This window comes from Catharus ustulatus, chromosome Z (genome assembly GCF_009819885.2).
Source record: "Catharus ustulatus isolate bCatUst1 chromosome Z, bCatUst1.pri.v2, whole genome shotgun sequence".
Classification (NCBI taxonomy): Eukaryota; Metazoa; Chordata; class Aves; order Passeriformes; family Turdidae; genus Catharus; species Catharus ustulatus.
The window spans coordinates 23165669-23185738 of record NC_046262.2 but is presented as its reverse complement, the minus strand read 5'-3'; the positions used below and the strand labels follow the sequence as shown (position 1 = coordinate 23185738).

Below are 20070 nucleotides of genomic sequence, written 5' to 3'. Positions count from 1 at the left end.
GCCAATAAATATTGTCCACCAATCTTATTTTTGATGCAAGCATTTTGGGTTTGCTTTAGTAGAGAAGTATAGGATACCCCAAAGGGCATCAGGAAAGAGCTTCCTTCCCTTGAGCTCAGCAGCACACGAGATTGAGAGCTGTCTATCCAACCTCACTGAAACCCACGTGTTTTGCAATAAAATTGGCAACCTGGGAAAGGACTGCAGACACTGAAAATTCCCAAGGACTGGCTAATGTGAGCACAAAAGGCCAAGTCTCAGTGCAGTCTCCTTTAGCTATAAAGTACGCAACTGCCTGAAGACAGCTATTTTGGAATATGCCCTTGTCGCCAGGACTCGTCACAGAAGCTGCACTCTTTCGCAGACTAACCAGGAGCGCAGACTAACCACTGTGTGCCGCCAGGCGCTCCTGACAACTAACCTTTAAGTGTTTTTCGTCAATCTCCAGTCAGAATTAACACACACACGACAGGCAGGGAACGATTCCCGACCCGCCTCCCCCTCACCGCCCCCTAGCGGTCCCTCCGCACGGCACAGCACGGGGGCGCCCGAACGGCTGCGTTGGGGATACGAAGAAGGGGCGGGGCGTCGCCTTGCCACGCCCACCAAGGGAGAGCGAGCGTGGCGGCTCGGCTGCTCGGCCGGGGCGCGAGGCTCCGCCTGCCTGCCTCCGCCAATGGGGAAGCGCGTCGCGGGGGGCGGGGCTGCCACAAGAAGCGCGGGGGGCGGGGCCTGCGCGGAGTTGCCGCAGCGCCGCCGCTTGTAAACAGATCCTGCCCCACGTGACGCGCGCGCTGGTTGTGCGGGGGTGCCGCGCATTGTCCGCGTTGGTGACCGGCGGGAGCCGCGCGGGGAGCGGGGGGAGGCGATTCCCGTCCGCCCTTCCTCCCTCGTCGCTCCGGTGGCGAAGCAGCGCACCCTCCCCCTCGTACCCTGGCCGCTAAGATGGCTGGTGGTGGGCGGTAAGGCGGTGCGGGACTGCGGAGCCGCTGACGGGACGGGAGCGCGGAGGGCGGGCGGCGTGTGCCCGTGTGCGGAGTCGCGCAGCGCCATGTCCGCCTTCGCCCTGGAGGAGACGCTGGAGGCCGACTGGGTGGCCGTCAGGCCGCACGCCTTCCAGGAGCGGGAGAAGCACAAGTTCGCCTTCATCGTGGCCTGGAACGAAATCGAGGGCAAGTTCGCCATCACCTGCCACAACCGCACGGCGCAGCGCCAGCGCAGCGGCTCCCGTGAGCTGCGCCGTGGCGGCCCCGAGGTTGGAGCCGTCCCTAAGGCTGGCGGCCCCGCGGTACGCAGGGACCCGGGGCCGCCCCGGGGCTGCGCCCATCCCCGGGCCGAGGCGCTGCCTAAGAGCCCGCTGCGCGCCAAGGGCAGCCCGGCCCGGAGGCCGCAGCGCGGCCCGGAGGCGGCAGGTGCCGCCGAGGAGATCGAAGTGCTGGAGCCGGGGAAGGAGGACGTGGCCGCCGCGCTGTCGCTGCCGCCCTCGCCGCCGCGGGCGAGCGAGTTGGGCGCTCCCGACGCGGAGCCGGCGGGGGAGGAGTGCAGCTGGGCCGGCCTCTTCTCCTTCCAAGACTTGCGGGCCGTGCACCAGCAGCTGTGCTCGGTGAACTCGGAGCTGGAGCCCTACCTGCCTGCCTTCCCCGAGGAGCCCTCGGGCATGTGGACGGTGCTTTTCGGAGCGCCAGAACTATCCGAGCAGGAGATGGACGCTCTCTGCTACGAGCTGCAAGGTTACTTGGTTCACAGCTTGGATACCTGTGGCTGGAAGATCCTTTCGCAGGTGCTTTTCACCGAGACCGACGATCCCGAAGAGTATTACGAGAGCCTGAGTGAGCTGCGACAGAAGGGGTACGAGGAGGTGCTCCAGAGGGCCCGCAGGCGCATTCAGGAGGTGAGGCTACTGCGTGGTCCAGATGCCGCCGCTTTAGTGTCGCATTTAATTTAATTTGTGACATCTTTTTTTAGTCTTTCTTGTTCCTTAGTGAGAAGAATGGGGCCTAACCTTTCCAAGATCTCTAGAGCCAGGATTTAGGGAGGTGCAGATTTTCCTGCTTATCTGAGTGTGGCTCAGTCCTTTTTTCTGTACAATCAAATGCAGGTATTTGCGAATAAAAAATCTGATGGATTTAGCAAGGTCTTGCTCCCATATTTTTTGTTCTTGCATAGCCTTGCACGAGGATGTGTTGGGGTCTGAATTTTTTTCCATTAAATGACGGGAGCAACGTGTGGTGTTTATTTTTGATAGTACATTTTAAGTGTTTGAGACCGAAAAAATTCCAGGTTCATATGGTTTCTGGGTGCTGAATCTGGTGTTTTTATAGCGAGGTTGTTTTCCAGTGGAGTTGGAGTAAGCACAACTTCTGTTCAGCTGAGAAGTTCCTAGAGTTGGAATTAAAAAGAAAAGCAAACTGTCTGGTCCTAGTGAGTATTTGCTGTGATGCTGTTGGTAGTATTTGTCAAGACTTGGATGTTTCAGGACACTTTGTCTCTATTGCACCATGTACTTTTCTAGACAGGCTAGTTGTGAATGCCGCTCTAATTAGTTTGTAGCATCAGTGTATGAGAATTTTTACACTTTCTTGTCTTTATAGACTGAGTTGTATGAGATTTCCCCGGTATAAAATGAGAATTTGACGCTTGTTTTTGTGCTTCAGTGGCTTTGGTCCAGAACGTACCCGGATCTAACAAGGTGTGACTATGAGTCAGGTTACACTGTTCTTTATTTTTGCAAACATCGTCTTAATTCTGTTGTGGATGTCGGTCAAGTTTGGCTGCTTCAGCTACCCATGTATATCCTGCCAATATTCTTTTTAAAAATGTGTGGTAGTGATTGTTTTTTTCTTGATGCAGTGTGAGGAATCTTCTTGCTCTCTGATTTGCTTAGTTTTGAGTCTGTAGAATTCAGGCCAAGCTTTTCCCTGGGTGACTGGAGTTAAAGAGTATGAGAAAATTGTAGTATCAATGATGTAATCATGGTAAGAACATCCAAGTATAGCATTGCCAGGTAAAAGTTTATTTCCAAACTGTTGTGTTAAGGTATATAATTCTGATTTTTCTTTTTTTTTAATGTCTATTTCAAGGACTGAATTAAATCTTGCTATTTGGTATACAACTGGTAATTAGTCAGATAAGATTCAGCAGTGGTTTTAGTCCACAGAATATGAAAACATATCATCTTTCACTGTTTTTTTTTTTGACTGCGTGAATGCTTGGGAGTGTATGCTTAGATTAGGTTTAGCCTTCAGTTCCGCAGTTTTTAAAAGGAGCTGTGCAGGATTAGATAAATTGCTGTTAAACATGAAATTTGGGAGCTGGATACTCAACTCGAGGGATGTGGTGTTTTTGAGGAAATGCTAGTTAAGAATTACTGAGCAAGAAGTATTTGTTGGAGAATCTCAATTTCTATTTTGTTACCAATAAAATGGTTCTCAAAGCTACATAGTTTTATTCTGTGTTAATATTCTGAAATTGGTGCAGACAAAATGGCAGAGCCTGTGTATGAGTTTGACTACTGCATAACCTGCTTTCCCATGATAACCAGTCTGATAGTGTACCTAGTCTATACAGCTGTACTTGTGTCGGTTGTGTAAGTTGATCCTCCTTTAATTAAAGGTAGTTCATGTTTAAGGAAAGAAGCCAATGGAATGACCTGCTCTTTCCCTCTTGGCTCTCAAGTTTCTCTTTTCCTTACCTGTGAGGGGTTTACTTGGTCTACAGGAAATGTCTTCTCTTTAAGCAAATACTGATACTCTTTGTCATTGCAGTTCTAAGCAAATTAAGGAGTGGATGATGGGCACTGCTTAGTATTTCTGAAGTAAATTTTTTTTTTACTTTAAAGAAAACCTACTGAGTCCATGTTTTATCTTACAATTTACTTTTCCATCTGTGCTGGAATTCTGTCAGCTGATAGCAGGAATATTGGATCCAAGCTATTTTAAACAATTTTGTCTCTTATAAGATTTTTTTTGGGAAAAGAGGAAGTGATTGAGAGGCATTCTCAATCACTCATTCTCATTGAGAACGAGAATGGTGTCCAGGAGGAAATGTGAAGGGTCTTCATTAATGTAAAATTGTGCAACTCCCATGACCTTGACTTGGCATCTTGAAATGTGTCTCTGTGGTTTATAGTTATTTAATATATCTCTTCTATTTCCCATGACAAATTCCTCTGTGCAGTTAGACTATTACTTATGAAAAGCTTGCAGTTTCTCTTGATTTGTAGTCTTTGGGGTGGAGAAGCAAAGTGAGCAACCAAACCTCATGTTCATTGTTTTAGCATCCCCTGCTTGGACATTCCTTGCTTTCCATAAATTACACACAAGTCAGTTTATTTTCATGGCAGTTAGTAATTGTTGCTTTTTTGTAATAGTAATTTTTATCTCAGTCCAAATTTTAGGCCTTTAATAAATGATAAGAATGTTGCAAGTAGAAACAGATTCAAGATGAGTAAGTAAAATATTTGTAGAGAAACTTCATGACGTGGGTTTTGTTTCTTCTGCCTGATTTGCAGTTTTGAAATAGCACTTTTTTTTTCCCCTAAGAAACCTGTTAATTTTGAAATAATTGAGGAGTTTATTTAAGAGCTAAGTTTATACCTGTTGAAAAAAAATCTTCCAGTACTCAGGTAAAAGATAAAAAGATAGTATTTCAACAGAGAGTATACCATTGAATCCTTATTTGGGATTCCAGTTTCCTGGACAGTATTTCCAAAATCCTGAACTTTGTGTCAAGAAGGCAGAAAATGTTTGCTTCTGTACTCTTGGTCCTGCCAGTTTCCTGTTTATGTAATTCCTACATACAGAAGAGTTTTTCTAGGCTAAGTGTAGATGTAAATTTCTCTTTAGTAGTATCAGTAATGGTACTGTATCTCTGTCCGTTCTGTGTTTTGAGAAGGCTGAAGCTAGTAATGTTTTCCTGAGTAAAAAATGATGTTAGTGTAAACTGTGATCAGGAGGGATGGGTAGCTTAGTCATGCCCCAGACACATTTCATTGTGTGCTCTTGCATAACGAGTTGAGTGTTTGAGAAGCCTATCTGTATTGTTACATGTCTACTTCAGCATCTTCAGGTTATCAGCTCCTGGGAATGTTCTTGTTCCATACAGCTCTTAGACTGAAATTTGGTCTACAGGCCTGGTAGACTGAAATTTGGTGGATGATAAGATCTTGAGTGCCAGGTATAAAACTAGTCAGAAGCTTGCTTTGGTTTTCTTTTTGCTTTATAAAATCTGTGAATTCCAGTGTTTACAGGTAGACAAAGACCATTTTGTATCCCTGCTCTGTGTGTTTTCTCTAATTTTTTTTTTTAAGTGAAAGTTAAAACACTTTTAAGTGCCTGATTAAATACTGTAGTAATTCTGGAAGCATCTTATCTTCAATGGTTGACTTTAGACTGCCTTGAAAGTAAGGACCTACTACTATTTTTACTCTCCATCTCCTGTGTAGTGATATATTTGCTAAGCATGAGAATAGTCCTGCTTGGCTTAATTTTCTTTTGATTCAAAGAACTAAAAGGGCTAAGGAAAAAGAAATTTATTTTGTTACAGTAACAATCTATATTAAAAGAAAATGTAGCTATTTTTTTGATGGCGAGCTGTATGTTCACTATCCTTCATAATTCTTTTTTTTTTTTCTGAATTATTTTGCTTGTTTAGTAGGAAAGGTTTTTTTCTTTAATGAATGAATGAAATATGCTTGTCAAATTAGAGGAAGTGGCAAGGAATTGGTTCACTTTTATGTCATGGAATTTCACATTTGCTACTTTCCAACATGTATTTCTTCAATATTATCACTCATTTCTGTTTATATCAAAAAAGGCAAATAATATCCAGTAACGTTTTGTTTTGTTAAAGCTGTTCTAATATTTTATTAATAAATAATATTCAGGATTGTATCAGTAACTAGAGGAATTTTATTTAATTGTTTTTGGCCATATGCATTCAGTTCTAAAATAAATGTTTATATGGTAGGTAGTGAGGCCCTGTAACAAAAGTGGAAGTTTTCCAAAAGTGAGGTGACTGGTTGCTGTTCAGTGATCTGCATCTAGGCACAAGAAGATTTAAAGAGTTTCAACATCAGACTCAAAAATAATGGAAAAGTAAATATAAAGCCTTACAAAAAAAGTATTCAGTGTTCCAGTAACATGGAAAAAATATTAGCCGCTAAACCAATGTACCATCTTTCTACGCAAGAAGAAAGAATAACTGTATGAAACGAAATATTTAGGTTTGGAAGATACATAAGGTGTTTCAGGACGGAAGAGAACACTGTTTTGGATTTGATGTTGGGAGCACAGAAGATTAAAATAAAATAGTGTGGATTGTTTTTTTCCTATTGACATGAGGAGAGCAGAGTTAAGACTAATGGCTGACATTTGGGAAGTCCAAACTACTTTTGTTGGAATGCTTTTTTTGGTACTTCTTATTTGTAGAGTTAACACTTGTTTCCGGTAACACTGTTTGGGTTATAAATCCTTTGTAAATAAGCTGTTTAAGCGCTGAACTAGTACTGTAAGTTAGTACTAACCAAAACAAAATATGTCAGCAGCTGTAGGGTATGCTCTGTAGAACAGGCAAGTAACCTCCAAACTCTTTGGAGACACCTACCTGATATTAATACTCTGGCTAGTATTGGACTGCTGCTAGAGCAAATTGACAGTGAGTATGGCAGCTGTACCCAAAAGTCAGAGTGCTTAAAACAATGTACATTCCTTCAAAACATGGGCAATTTATATGTATGTAAAGAAAAGGGCATTGACTTGAAGAACTAGATCTTTCTTAGCGGAGTTTAAATCTTAGATGAAAAGTAAAACTACATTCTGTAGAATATAGCAGTATTAGTTAGTAAGCCTGGACTTAATTTCTAGAAACTGAATACAGCAGCTTGCAAGTCTCATAATTAATTTCCTTATCCAAATACCTGGAAGAGGAAAAAAAAAAGTAATAAAATGCAGTATATGATCTTTTTAACTGCCTAAAGTGGGATTGGGGAATCATTTATGTCTGTTATTTGGGGGAGTATGCTGATGCTGAGATAATTTGATATTGCTCTTGTTTCCATAGATGTAGAGATAATTTTTCCTGTGTTTTTTTGTTTAAAACTATTCGTACCTCTTTGCAACATTTTCATATGACAGAATATTTTGAAGAGGTCTGAACAACCTATGTAATTAATATTATGTTCTACAGTCCATTGTGCTAGTCAGAATTCACATTTTCCTTAATTTCTTAGCTTCTAGAGATGATAGCAGGTTGTACTTTCTTTGTGCTTACCTTTGTCTTGTGTATTTTTCTCATTTTTTTCAGTTGTTATTTTCTTTCATTTCAATTCAATGTCCTCCCTTCAAGTAAATGTTGTTTCAAACTGCTTTCTTAAGCCAGTAACATTTTTTCCTCTCCTTTTCTGGCTGACACGGTATTATTATCTAGACAGTGTTGAATTTGAAAGCAGATAGTTTAATCGTTTTACATTTCTGTAATGTGAAGACACTGTTTACTAGTAGTCAGGGAGGATTGTATGCTTTACATATGTAAATATTGCTACCATAAAGCTAAGGAAGGCATTGAGAACCAGAGATTTTTAGAAATTACTATATTTTTTATTTTTGAGGATGTGCTTTTGACATTTCTTTTTAAATATTATTAGACACATAGCATTGCAGTGCAGCAGGATATTGCTGTTACTGGAGAGAACTTCAGCTGATATTAGGGCTAAGTCCAGCTGAAGGTGTATCTGCCAAACTATTTTTGCAAGAAGTGAAAACTTGGTCATCAGAAATACGGTAGAGAGAGAAGGAAGATAGGACAGGAGGAGAGGGAAAATGTTACTCTAAGGCTACAGAGCATCAGTGAGTTAGTCAATATGTATATGTGTATGTTTTGATGAGAAGACAGCTTCCCTGGCAAGCCAGCCTTTGGACATGATCATCTGGAGCCACTGGCTGTAGATGTAAATGGAACATGACTCCACTCACCAGCTACAAAATTTTTGGCAGATAACAGCTTTCAGTTCAAAACCTTTCAGTGGTAAGACTTTCTATTCTTTTCTGTGGTATTTTTGTAGGAATATCAAATGTTTGTGAGTTTTTTTGATGACTAATGACGAACATTACTCATTCAGACAAATTTGGACACTTGGTGTATTTTTTTTGTTAAGGATTTGCTTCTGGAAAGGTGTTACAAAACACTTCCAGTCATTCAGCAAACTTTTAAATTTTGTTTTGAAGGAACTTGAGTACTTCTGATTTTTTAAATGCATAAACAACCCAAATGTTTCATTATCTTCTGTTACAATACTTTCCAAAATGTATTTGTAGGCAAGTGGTTCTGACCTTCTTTTGGAAAAATGCTGTGATATTTGTGTGAGGGAACTGACTAAGTTTGTTTCTTTTCTCTGAAAATGTTATTTAAATAATCAATTAGCATTTGTTTGTGATGACTTGCGGACAATTTATGTGGGTCATCTAAAATTAATAGTAGCACAACTTTGCACGTGACAGCATTGCATCAGGACTTGTTTGAGCTACTCTAGGGAAAGAGTGTTGTAAAAGATTTTCAATAACTTAGAATCATAGATTATTATGTTAGCTGGAACCTTACTGTGTTTTCTAGTTGAACCCCATGCTTAAAATAGAACAAGTTTTGATTAGGGCTTTCTTTTGTTGTTTTTTTTTTTTTTTTAAAGGAAACCTGAACTTTAAAAAGCACCATGTTTTATCTGTTGAAAGGAAATTTCAAAAATTAAGAAAAAGAAGAAATTAAAAAGATATGAATGTATTAATTAGATGTGAAACTTTTGAGGGGGAAAATCTATAGATTAGTTCTAGAAGGGTCTAAGTTTGTAATTTTTCTACAGTGTAAATAACCCTGTGGCTAGAGCCCAAATTCTTTAGCTTTCAGTAATGTGTTACTTGTTCATGATCATCAGGTGTCCAAATTTTAAATGGTATTATTTTGTCACTTCAGAATAGTATAATTCAGAAAAAAAATCATATATGTGAGGAGGTTAAAAAATCCCAAATTACTTGACTACTTGCTGTATTGGAGGTGTTCTGGAGGAGTTGAATGAATAGGTGAATGTGTATAATTTCAAATGTGTTTTATCATGCTACTTTATCACACACAGATTTTATTTCCCTTTAACATTCAAACTGAGTATCCTTTCCCCTTCATTTCTCACTAAGAACAGGAATAACACCAACTCAAACAATTAGCACCTCTGTTACAAGTCTCTTTTCCCCTGGTGCTAATATAAATTGCTTTTGCCTGAAATACTGTTCTGTTATTAAAGTGATTTAATAGCTTGTAATTTACTGTGTTTCCTGTTAAGGTAGGAGAAAAAATATGCGTGATATGGTATCTAAGGATCTTCTTGGTATCTTATTTAGCCTTTTGTTCTTAATAGTGGACTGTAAATATGTTCTGAGCTTTTTTTCAGACATATTCAACTTTTGAATAAAATCCCCATTTTTTGGGCTTGGAAACTTTAAAAATTGTATTTAGGGATGCAAAATGCTGTTTCCTTAGGCCTGCCTTTCCATGATTGCACCATTGTATAAGGTGCTGTAGAAGCTAAACTCTACCAGCATTGAAAGAATACACAGGGCCATTTGAGTTACCTCTCATCTGTCACCTGGGCTTAAAGGTGGTTCATCAGCTGTGCTGTTGAAGGGAGCTGAAGAACTGGATCATCAGCTTGCTAGTGTTGACAGAGGGGTGCTATCACTTTCTGTCCTCCCCCTGTCAGCTTCTCTGTCCTTGCAGTATGCTGATTCAACTCAGTAAACCTCAGTAAATTACTCCAAGAGAGACCACGAAGTAATTTTTTGCCAAACACTGAGTTAGTTTGTTTAAGGATCTGAGAAATACTAAAGCCAGTGAAGTGGAGAAAAGAGCACCTGAGAGCAGAAGGAACTGGAGTAAACTGGGAAGAAGAGATGCAAGAGGGAATGAGAAGTGGAATCTTCTTTCGATAAGAGCAAGCTATTGGGTCAACTTTAAAAAGTAAATTCACCCATACAAGTACTTAGAATGTGGTATAATAATTCTTTACTTGGTTTGAACTAGATTTTTAAAAGTCTAACAGTAGACTTATCAGACATCTGAGAATTATTTTTTACCATGCCAAATGCACTGTAAAACTGCTAAGAGTACTAATTCAATGCTGCTGATCTAATTCCCATGAACTGACTTCACAGTGAAATTGATTGTACCTCTTTAATTTTTTTCTTTCCATCAAGTGTTCTTTGTTTTGATAAAAGAACATTTGCTCTCTAGAGGAGTGGGCATTTGGCTAGGCCTGTGTCCTGACATGACAAATTTTATGTGAAAGATTTTAAGACTAGCACTGTAATACCTGCTAACTAAATAGACTTGTTCTATGCAAATATTTGTTTGTTTAAGTAGTTGTCAGTTTTGATACTCTTGAGTATACCTTCCTGACTAACAACATAGTTCAGAAGGACAGAAGAAGACAAAACGTTAAACCATTCTATGGCACAACCTGAACACTTATGTATGTCCTCGGTCTTCTGACCTCCAAAACAAAAAGAAAAAAATTACTTGGAACTCGTTAGGATAGGTGTAAAGTAAGTTCTTTGCCAAGCCTTCAGGGTGAGGTGTTGCCTAAAGGTCTTTTTGTTTGAAGTTACCGTGTTCCAACCAACCAGTGATTCATTAGTGACTTTATCTTTTAATTATTTTGCCCCTTTCCAAAGGAAAGGAGTCCCAAAATGCCATAACTCTGAAATACACATCTAAATGAAATTACTTTACAATGTAAATACTTATTTCTGGGTCACCAACAAGAAAAGGAAAATCTAGCACTCTTGTACTGTGAGTGCTCCTATGCAGTTAGCCCTTGTTTGCCATTATTTCTGTAGCTCATCTGTGGCTATCCTACTCGAAGTAATACACTAAATTCTGACTAATGACTGGTATTTATAGATGCTCATTTGACATGACAGTCTGACTAAGGAGGGGCATAGCCACATCACACAGTAAGGTAAGGTGACCAGACAGGTACCAGCTTAAAAAAAAAACCCACATGGCTTTACATGTTTGTCTTGTTTACAGGGAAGGGAGATGCATAGTTTTTAGTTGTTGACAACTAAAGCTTTCACTGACGCTGAGCTTTCAGAAGAGGTCTGGTGTGCCATACATTGTTGTCAGAGCTGACAGCTTTATGCCTGAGCCTTGTGATTTTCCAACATGTTATATATGTACATACAGTTCTGCTGAGATTTCTATTTAGAATTTTGTGTGGGAGGAGAGAAGTTGCATTGTTCAGTAATGATGCATACATGGAAGTAATGTTTTGGCTCACTTGGCTGCATTAAAATACTACTTCAGTTTTTCTTATTCAGTTCGGTTCTTTTTCTGTGGAGTTGTATTGCAGGCAGTATGTTGAATTGAGGTGCATTTTGGTAGGCGATGTAAAAGAGCTAGACAAAGGTAATTGTTAGTGTCCAGGAACTGTTAACCTGAGTGTAAGTGAGGATCAGTGATAGGAGTCAAAAGAGGCCAAGCAGTCTGTGCTGGTCATACACTCCTGGGGTGTGCTCTTGCAGTGGGTAGATGTTGTACACAGCTACCCACCAGAGCTGCTCTATGACTCCCCTCCTCAACTGGATAGGGTGAGAAAATGGTGGGGATCACGGGTCGAGATAGGGACAGAGATCGTTCACCAGTTACTGTCATTGACAAACCAGAATCAGCTTGGGGAAATTAATCTATTACCAATAAATCAGTTTGAGAATGAAAAAACCAAATCATAAAATATCTTCACACCACCCCTGCCTTCATCTTGGACTCAACTTCCCTACTGATTTCTCTACCTCTTCTCCTTGGATGGCATAGAAGGACAGGGAAGGGGGATTGTGGTCAGTTCATCATGTGTTTTCTTTACCACTCCTTCCTCTTCACGTTTTTCCCCTGCTCTAGCATGGGGACACACCCACAGGAGACAGACTTCCACAGACTTCTGGCCGTGTAAGTCCACCTCATTGGGCGCAGTCCTTGGAGAACAGTGCTCTGCAATCTGTCTTCCATCACATCATAGGTCCAGTCAGAAAACTTCTCCACCGTGGGTTCCCCTGTTCATGGGGCCACAGGTTGCCAGGAGCTTGTTCCAGCATGGATTCTCTTATGAAATAACATTTTTTTTTCTTCCACAGGCTACAAGGGTATCTCTACACTGGTGCTTGGAGAACCCTCCCGCAGCTTCTTCACTGTCCTTGGTGTGTGCTGAGTTGTTCCTCTCACCTGTTCTTGCTCCCTTCTTGGGCTACAGTTGTTGTGCCAGCACTCTTTCCCCATCTAAGTGTGTTATCCCAGAGGTGCTGTTGTGGTTACTGATGGATTTGGCCAAGGCCTAGATTTGTCTTGCAGCTCCCTGGCTTTATCTGTGTTGGACATGGGGCACACTTCTGGCATCTTCTCACAGATGCCGCTTCTGTAGTCCCCTGGTACAAAAACCTTTCCACCCACCTGGAACATCTCTACACACATGTACTGAGGTCCTAGCTCACTGTGTGGAGGGAAACGACTGTTTTGAGTAGCGTTTAAAGGGGAATAACATGGTTCATTTTGTATTGGCAGCTGTTCAGAGACCTAGATGACACAGCTTACAGAACTGTTTTTACTTTTTTGTGTTTTAAACACCCTGTGTTTCGCTTTCCATTATCTTTGAGGGATTCTCTTTTGTTTGCTGTTTGGTTTTTTTGGACATATGTGAACTTTGAACTTGTTACGTATGTTTTATTTGTGCTTTTGGTTAATTAGTTGAATTAGCTTAGCTCTTCTTTTAACAGCCGTTTTAAGACTTATCACCTTGGCACTGCATCAGCATACACTTTGAATTCCCTGTCTGCAGAAGCCTCTTTGAAACAGCTGGACACTACTTGTGCACTCAGTAGGTGGTCAATTGCTGTGTTGTTTCCAAATAAGTTAGTATGGAATTCACTTGTTTTTATCTTTTTTAAATCTTAAGATGTTAGACAGATGTAGTGCTGGATCCAGCACTTCCCATGCTAGTCAGTATTACCTAATTTATTTAATTACATCCTCCCTCTCCATCTAGATTTTGTGTTCTCTTAGATGATTTCTGCCCTAGCAGTAAAATATACTTTAGATGTGTGTGGGAGAGTCAGGCTTTGGCCTGTTACTGCTACAGTAATGCAAGTGATCTTTTTTTTTACCACAGAGGTAAGGATTATTGATGGCAATGCAGTCATGTGAACAGCTGGGTATCCTGACAAGTCTTAATCTCTTAACTATAATGAGTGACATTTAAGTACAGGACCACATGTTTGTAAGAGTGAGGAAAGCAGTTTGCCTGTGGTGAAGATTTCATATAATTGAGTCTTCTGCTTATTGTCAGGACGTGTGGGAGTGTATTTGCTTTAAACAATGATTTCTTTTGTTTGTTTAAAGAGAAACAGTTCTAAACATGTTCTGATGTGAAAAAAAAGTTGTCTTCTAAGTTCAGTTGCTAAACTTTTGCACATAGATTTTATGTACTCTCTAGCTTTACTTCTTTATAACCTATTGTCTGAGGCTCATTGCGGACTATTGCCAGTGCAACAGGACTGCTGTTCTCAGGAAAAAGGATGGAGTATCTGTGTTGTACTTCTGTCTGATAACAGACCTGTGAAACTGAATATGCTTCAGTAACCAAATATGCTTCAATTTGAATCTTAAGAACTCTTCTTGAAGATGGCAGGTAATTCTGTCAGGCCTCTTAACGTAGGACAGTAGGGTGTTCTGTAGTTATATCAGAAATATGAGGAAGCTTAAGAAAAATTATCTGTATGGCTGATTTTATCTTAAAAATGGTTGTATCATATCCCAATGTTTTTATAAAATACACAAAAAATGTTTTGGCAGTATTAGCAAAGGAAATGTAAGACTTGACTCTTCTGTGATTAAATCAAGCTTTGGATTATGCGCCAAACTGAGGTCAACCTGCATATAATTACACTGTCTGCTGTAATGCTTTTAAAACTTTTTGAACAAAATAAAAAAAATTACAGAAGACAGAAATAACCTTTGTTATATAGTTCAAATATATGTCCTGTTAATTTTTTTTCAGAAAGTGTTTCCTACTGGTTGGAGTGTATCTGTATAATAGTTGCCTAAAATATAAGGATTCATTTAGTTGTGAACAATGTAACATCTGTGAAACATGATTCTTAAAATAAATGCAGCATTCAATGGGTATAGAGCTAGTCAGGCTTGTACAGGATGTTACTCTACTCTCCTCCACCCACTTCTTTAAATAATATGATTTAAAAATTGTGAAAGTCAGAAATTCCTACTGAAACTGTTGAAGTAAATGAGCAGTAACACTGAATGTCTGTGCTGAGAACTAGTCTTCACTGGGGCATAATACATGAACACATGCATACACACAGCATAAAATACATGAACAAAAATTGTTTATATATTTTATGCTGACACTTTGAACAGTGCCTGGTTTAATCTTCTCAGTTGGTCTAGACACTAGGCTAGGTACTCATTTAGGTACTGCCTGTGTGAAAATGGGAGCATACAGAATCAAACTACCTGTGAGTCTGTAGAGGTTGTGGTTTCCATTAATTCTGTGCTAGTCCCAGCGTCTCAGGTATCTAGTAGTCTGAATACTATCTGGTTGGCAACCAGCTTCAAAAATGCTTTAGCTGTCTTCAGTCTGGGACAGGAAGGCTCCATCAGACTCTGTTATAGTGGGAGGTGCTCTGTGCAGCCAGTTTAGCACCATCTGTTTGTCATGTCGATTCCCCTTCTGGATTGGTGGCAATAAAACACCTGGACTCTTCATCACACATCCATCTAGAAGTAGAATCAAAGCTATTGGTTTTCTGCTCATACCACACTGCATTGTTGAAGCCTTGGTGATTGGTACGCACTCCAGTTCCAAAATGTGAGCGAGAATAGTTCTGTATTCCTTTAAACCATTTATATATAATCTTTTAGGTCAGAGAAGACCTTTAAGATCACCAGGTCCAACCATTAATATAGCACTGCCAAACCCACCACTACACCATGCTTCTAAGTGCTACATCTGCACATCTTTTTAATACCCCCAAGGCTGATTGCTGAGACACTTCACTGCGCAACCTTTTTTCAGTGCTTGACAATTCTTTCTTTGAAGAAATTCTTCTACTATCCCGTCAAAACCTGACACAATTTGAGGTTATTTCCTCTTGTCCTGTCATTAGTTTCTTGGGAGGAGAGACCAATCCCTACACAGCTACTAGCTTCAGTTAGAAAAAGTCACCAATAAGACAAACTGTACATTTAGTGAAGGAGTAACACTCCATTAGGATTAACTGCAGCAACCTCCAACCTGCATTAATCAAGATTAGGGAAGAGGGTTGGCAGTGGTATTTCCAAGTGCTGTGTTAGCTATATTGTCTTATTTCCCTTGGTTTAATAAACTTAGGGTTGATTTTTATAGTAGTTAGTTTAGTTTAGGTGACCTTCCCTAGGATATTTGCTTAAATATTTTCAAGTGCGTTTTAAGTAAGCTATTGTACCATTTTGAGAAGTACTGTATCTGGAAATGCCATTTAGTTTTTTTATAGGTGTTTACCTCCATCTCTCTTCTTGGGGAAAGACATTGCAATGAAACACTGGAGTTTTTCTACTTCCTGCTTCCCTAGTAGCTGTTAGGGTGAGCTGCAATTTTTAACCAGGAGTCAGATATTTTGATTTATTTAGGCTACTCTTATAAAACTTACTCTCTAGAAAATTCACCAGTTCTGTGAAAGGTGCCGTAGTGCCTTTCTTGTAATGAAAGTCCCAAAGCTGAACACAGTATTCCAGCTTTATGTTCAAGGTTAGTGAATAGATGGATGAATGTCCAAGTTTTTGTAGTGAGTAGATGGATGAGTGTAGTGAGGCTATATGTAACAAGTGCTCTCAGGTTAGTTGCTTTTAGTGAATAACTCATTGACATTTGCATTAAACCAAATAAGATGATACTCTTTGGTTTCTAAGTAAATTTTTATGTCTTTTTCTGGAGCTGCAGATTAAGTGAAATTTTGTCACCATTTTCATTCAGAAAGCCCTCATTAGTAACAGGAAATTGATCCTACATGCATCATTGCCTTAGGGTGAAGAATGGAAGCTTACCTTGCGTTAATAGTTACAGAACAAATATATATATATAATTCTAATATATACTAATGGGTTATGAATAACCTGCCCTCATTTACGTGTTTTGGTTTTTTTTGTTGTTGTTTTTTTTGTTTTGTTTTGTTTGTTTTTTTTAATTAAGGTTTGGAATTTTTGAAGGAATTGAGAATTAGAATTTGATTTACGTTTTGGGTAACCCCAGTAGCAGACTAACACAGACAAGACCATGAAGTTACATCCATTTACTTACCTTTTGTATGCACAGGAATGTATTGATAATTCATTATTTTATGCCTACTGTTTTCAGTGATGGACATGATTTTTTCTAACAACCAACTAGTTATAAGTAGATACTAGTTATTCATATCCTTAAGATGTCTCTGTACTATTCTGATAGTCATAAAATTGAGTTGGTTCTTCATTTCTTGGCGCTTTCATTACAGCTTGTGCAAAGTTGTGCATATCTACCAAAATCAGAACTAAATCAGAACTACAAAATGGGCATTAAGAATGGTCTGTGAATAAAAAGAAAAAAAACCCCTGCATTGTGTTGTTCTGTTCTTGGAATAAATGTACCTAAGATTCTCGTTTAAATGATATGTAAATTATTACATTTTCTCAAATTGTCATATTTTGTTGCCCTCTAGAATTTGTATCCTAGTAGAGTAGTAGTGTTTCATGATGAAACGGCAGTGTAAATACAATTTATAGTAAGATACTAATAGCCTAACCAACTAAAAGGAAATTGTCGTGTACTGATAGAGTTCCTCCTTCTTGCAACGGATGGTTTGAGAAGAAAGATTTAGTAACTTGATGAAAGGATAATTACAGCTTTGGGACTGTGGGGGGATCTCTGATTGTGCCTGGGGAAAGCAAGAGAAAGCTGGTACATGGCAACTCTGCCTTTAGGCCCTAGTCGCATGGAAGTGGAGCTGAGGAAGAAGGTGCATTCTTAGACTAGACAGTTAAAACAAATAGTGAGTTGGAATAATGTGTGAGATTCCTTAAGGACTTAAGGCGCAAATCCAAGAGTATCCAGGTCTCTATAGTTTAAGGTTATGTTACGTGTGTCTAAGACTGAAAGTTAATAAAGTGCTAGTCTTAAAAACTGCAAGCTCAATGGTCATGTTCTCGATGAAAACTCAAATGCTACAAAATACTGTGTGCTACTGGAAGAGTGGAAGACCTTAGGCAATGTCTTTGTAAAAGGAACAATTCTGTATGAAATTTTTTAGGTAACAAAATGTTTCACCTTGTGCTTGAGTTTCCTCCTTGTGAGGAGTTTCACATATGTTCTACATCTTCTCTCACAGACCTCTGCTAAACCTTAATAAGTGAAAGCTCTTTAGCACTGAACATATAAATAAAGCCACTACGAGCATCTCTGCCTTCTGCTCTGCATCCTCTCTCTAACCTTCTGTAGTGCTTCAAACGTGGAGTTACAGAGATGTTCAAAAACAAACTTTCCATTACAAAGAAAGACATTTTTCATACCCATTCTGGTAACTGAAAGACATTTCATTATACAGAAAGTATTTAATGAATGGCTTAGCATCCAACTTGAATGAACAGGTAGAAGATAAGGATGTATTTATTCTGCAGTGTTCCTAATCTTTGTTAAGTTTAAATAAACTTGCACTCTGAATATATGCTTTTTGAGATGATCGTGTAAAGGACAAGAGATTTTAACTTGGAAAATTATATAAGAGGCGACTTAATTTCAGATAATCTTGTCTTTGTAAATACATTAAGTACTCTACTGCATGAGATTAATTTTTATTAAAAAAACGAAATATTTTTAATTAGAAATGGTGAAAGGTTCCCAGCACCATGTGAAGTCTGCTTCGGCAAATGCCTAAAACAGATGCAAAATGAGCATATACAATAGAAAAAAAAATCATACATCGTAGCTAATTTGTACAAACAAGTGAATTTTTGCTTCATAAGAACTAAAAGAACAGACAGACTTTGATGTTGTATATTCTTATATGAATTAAAGTAGTTTCACACTAACATCTAAGTATTTTTTAAGGATTTTTGTGCTTAGGTAATTCCTGTTGTAAAAATGAAATTAATGGGAAGTTCATACATTTGAAGTTTCGTGACTGAACGTTCTAGGAAGTTTTTTTCATGTAGATTACTGATACAGTGGAGGCTGTGTAGGTCTACAGAACAGACTGACAGAATACCGTAAAACCCAAACCTCAGAAATTCTCAAAAATGTGGAAAGTTCAAAATGCAACATCTCTTTTTGTCTCATTGTCTATCACTCCTTTTCCCTCTGCTCTAAAAGTGATAAGTAGCTGAAGTAGCATATTTGAGCACTACATTGTTGTGCTAAGTTGCATTTTCTGCTGCCTTTGTGCTTGTATTCATTACCTTCCAGAAATTTTTGGAAATTAAAAATCAGTCTGAGTGCTGCTCAGTTAAGGTTATCAGAGATGTGCTCATACATAACTGGCTGAGTTGAAGATGTGTTTTGGGAACTATGATTATTTTGTTTTGTTTAATTTGTCTGGTGGTTTTGTGGGAAGGGAAAGATGATACAAGAGGATAGGCTGAAAATGTTTTTAAAATTACTTTCACTTTTAACAGGAATGTTCCAATATTTTCATTGAAACTCCTGTTTTTCCTGCAGCTTCTGGAAAAGCATAAGAATACAGAAAGTATGGTAGAGCTCCTTGAACTGTACCAAATGGAAGATGAAGCCTACAGTAATCTTGCAGAAGCAACCACAGAGCTCTACCAGTACTTACTGCAACCATTCCGAGATATGAGGGAGCTTGCGATGCTTAGAAGACAGCAGATAAAGGTAGGGTAAAGACGACTGAGATTCTTATTAATTAGGAAGTTCTGCATTTTAGTTCCTATTTACTAGTTCTGTTATGCAGTATATTATGAAGTGATATTTTTCTACTAGATGCTGACCCTATTTTTCTGGGCTCTTCACTCAAATGAGAGCTTTTGAAGAGCGAGAACATCTGATACATGTAGCTAAACACCACCTGTTTGTCTTACTGTCCTACCCTTCAAATGCATGGCTGAATTAAATAGTCAGACTTAAAATTTTGTGGTTGCTGGGAATATTTAGTAATGTATAAAATACAAAGATATTTATATTACTGTATTTATACTTAATTCTAAAAAATTACATAGAAAGTTATTTTTCATTTTAGTTTCCTGAGATAATCTAGTGAACTGTGGAAAGTCAGTGGCTTTTTATCTGATGTTGCAAAGGACTTAAACACATGGAACCATATTAAAATACATAATTTGTTGTAACACTTGGACGGTATGTTTTCCTAAGAGCTAAAAAAGCCATCTGAAGAATACTGCATTTTGGTTAAATTGTTTCAGAATGTGTATGTTTCTTATATTTCACAGTAGTTCTAGTCTTGAATGCTTAGCCAGAACTGACAAATGTTATCGTTATTGCATCTTGGAAGTACTTATGATAAAATTATTAGTTCCTGTGCAGATTATTAAGACTGCAACCTTCTGATTCCAAGCTAAAATTTTGTTATTTAATCTGTATTGTACATGTTGGTTTATCTCACCTTGACACCTTGTTCAATTAGCCAACAATTTTTCCACTGTTTTCAGCTTAAGAATAGTGTTCTTCTCTGGTTTTGAGAAAGAATGAGGGAGGAAAGCAAAAGAATTTATTATGTACTAGTTTTATTTTGGAATATTGCTGTGTGCCTAAAGTGATTTTTCAGAAAAATCAGCAATCTTAAATGAATTTGGTTTTATAATGTGATGACGGTTTAGCTAAAAGTGCTTTTTCTTCTTGTGAATGATAAATGTCGCTGCACAGAGAATTGGCATGAATATTTTTTTCAGATGCATTATACAGTTGAAGACTATAAATGCTTCATTTATTAAAAAGCTGTCTTCAAAGCACTGTGAAATAATTCCCATTTTATTTAAATTTGTAGT

The 20070-nt window shown here is 38.9% G+C and overlaps 1 protein-coding gene across 1 annotated transcript in view; it reads left to right on the top strand.

Annotated features, from left to right (window-relative positions):
- The first annotated feature begins 740 nt into the window (after window positions 1-740).
- The window catches only part of JMY (junction mediating and regulatory protein, p53 cofactor), a 72873-nt gene continuing 53543 nt past the window's right edge, over window positions 741-20070 (top strand). The window contains exons 1-2 of the mRNA XM_033085660.1: window positions 741-1891; window positions 18770-18943. Of these exons, the coding sequence (XP_032941551.1) occupies window positions 1052-1891; window positions 18770-18943 (1014 nt within the window). The 5' untranslated portion in view covers window positions 741-1051. The remainder of the gene's footprint in view (window positions 1892-18769; window positions 18944-20070) is intronic.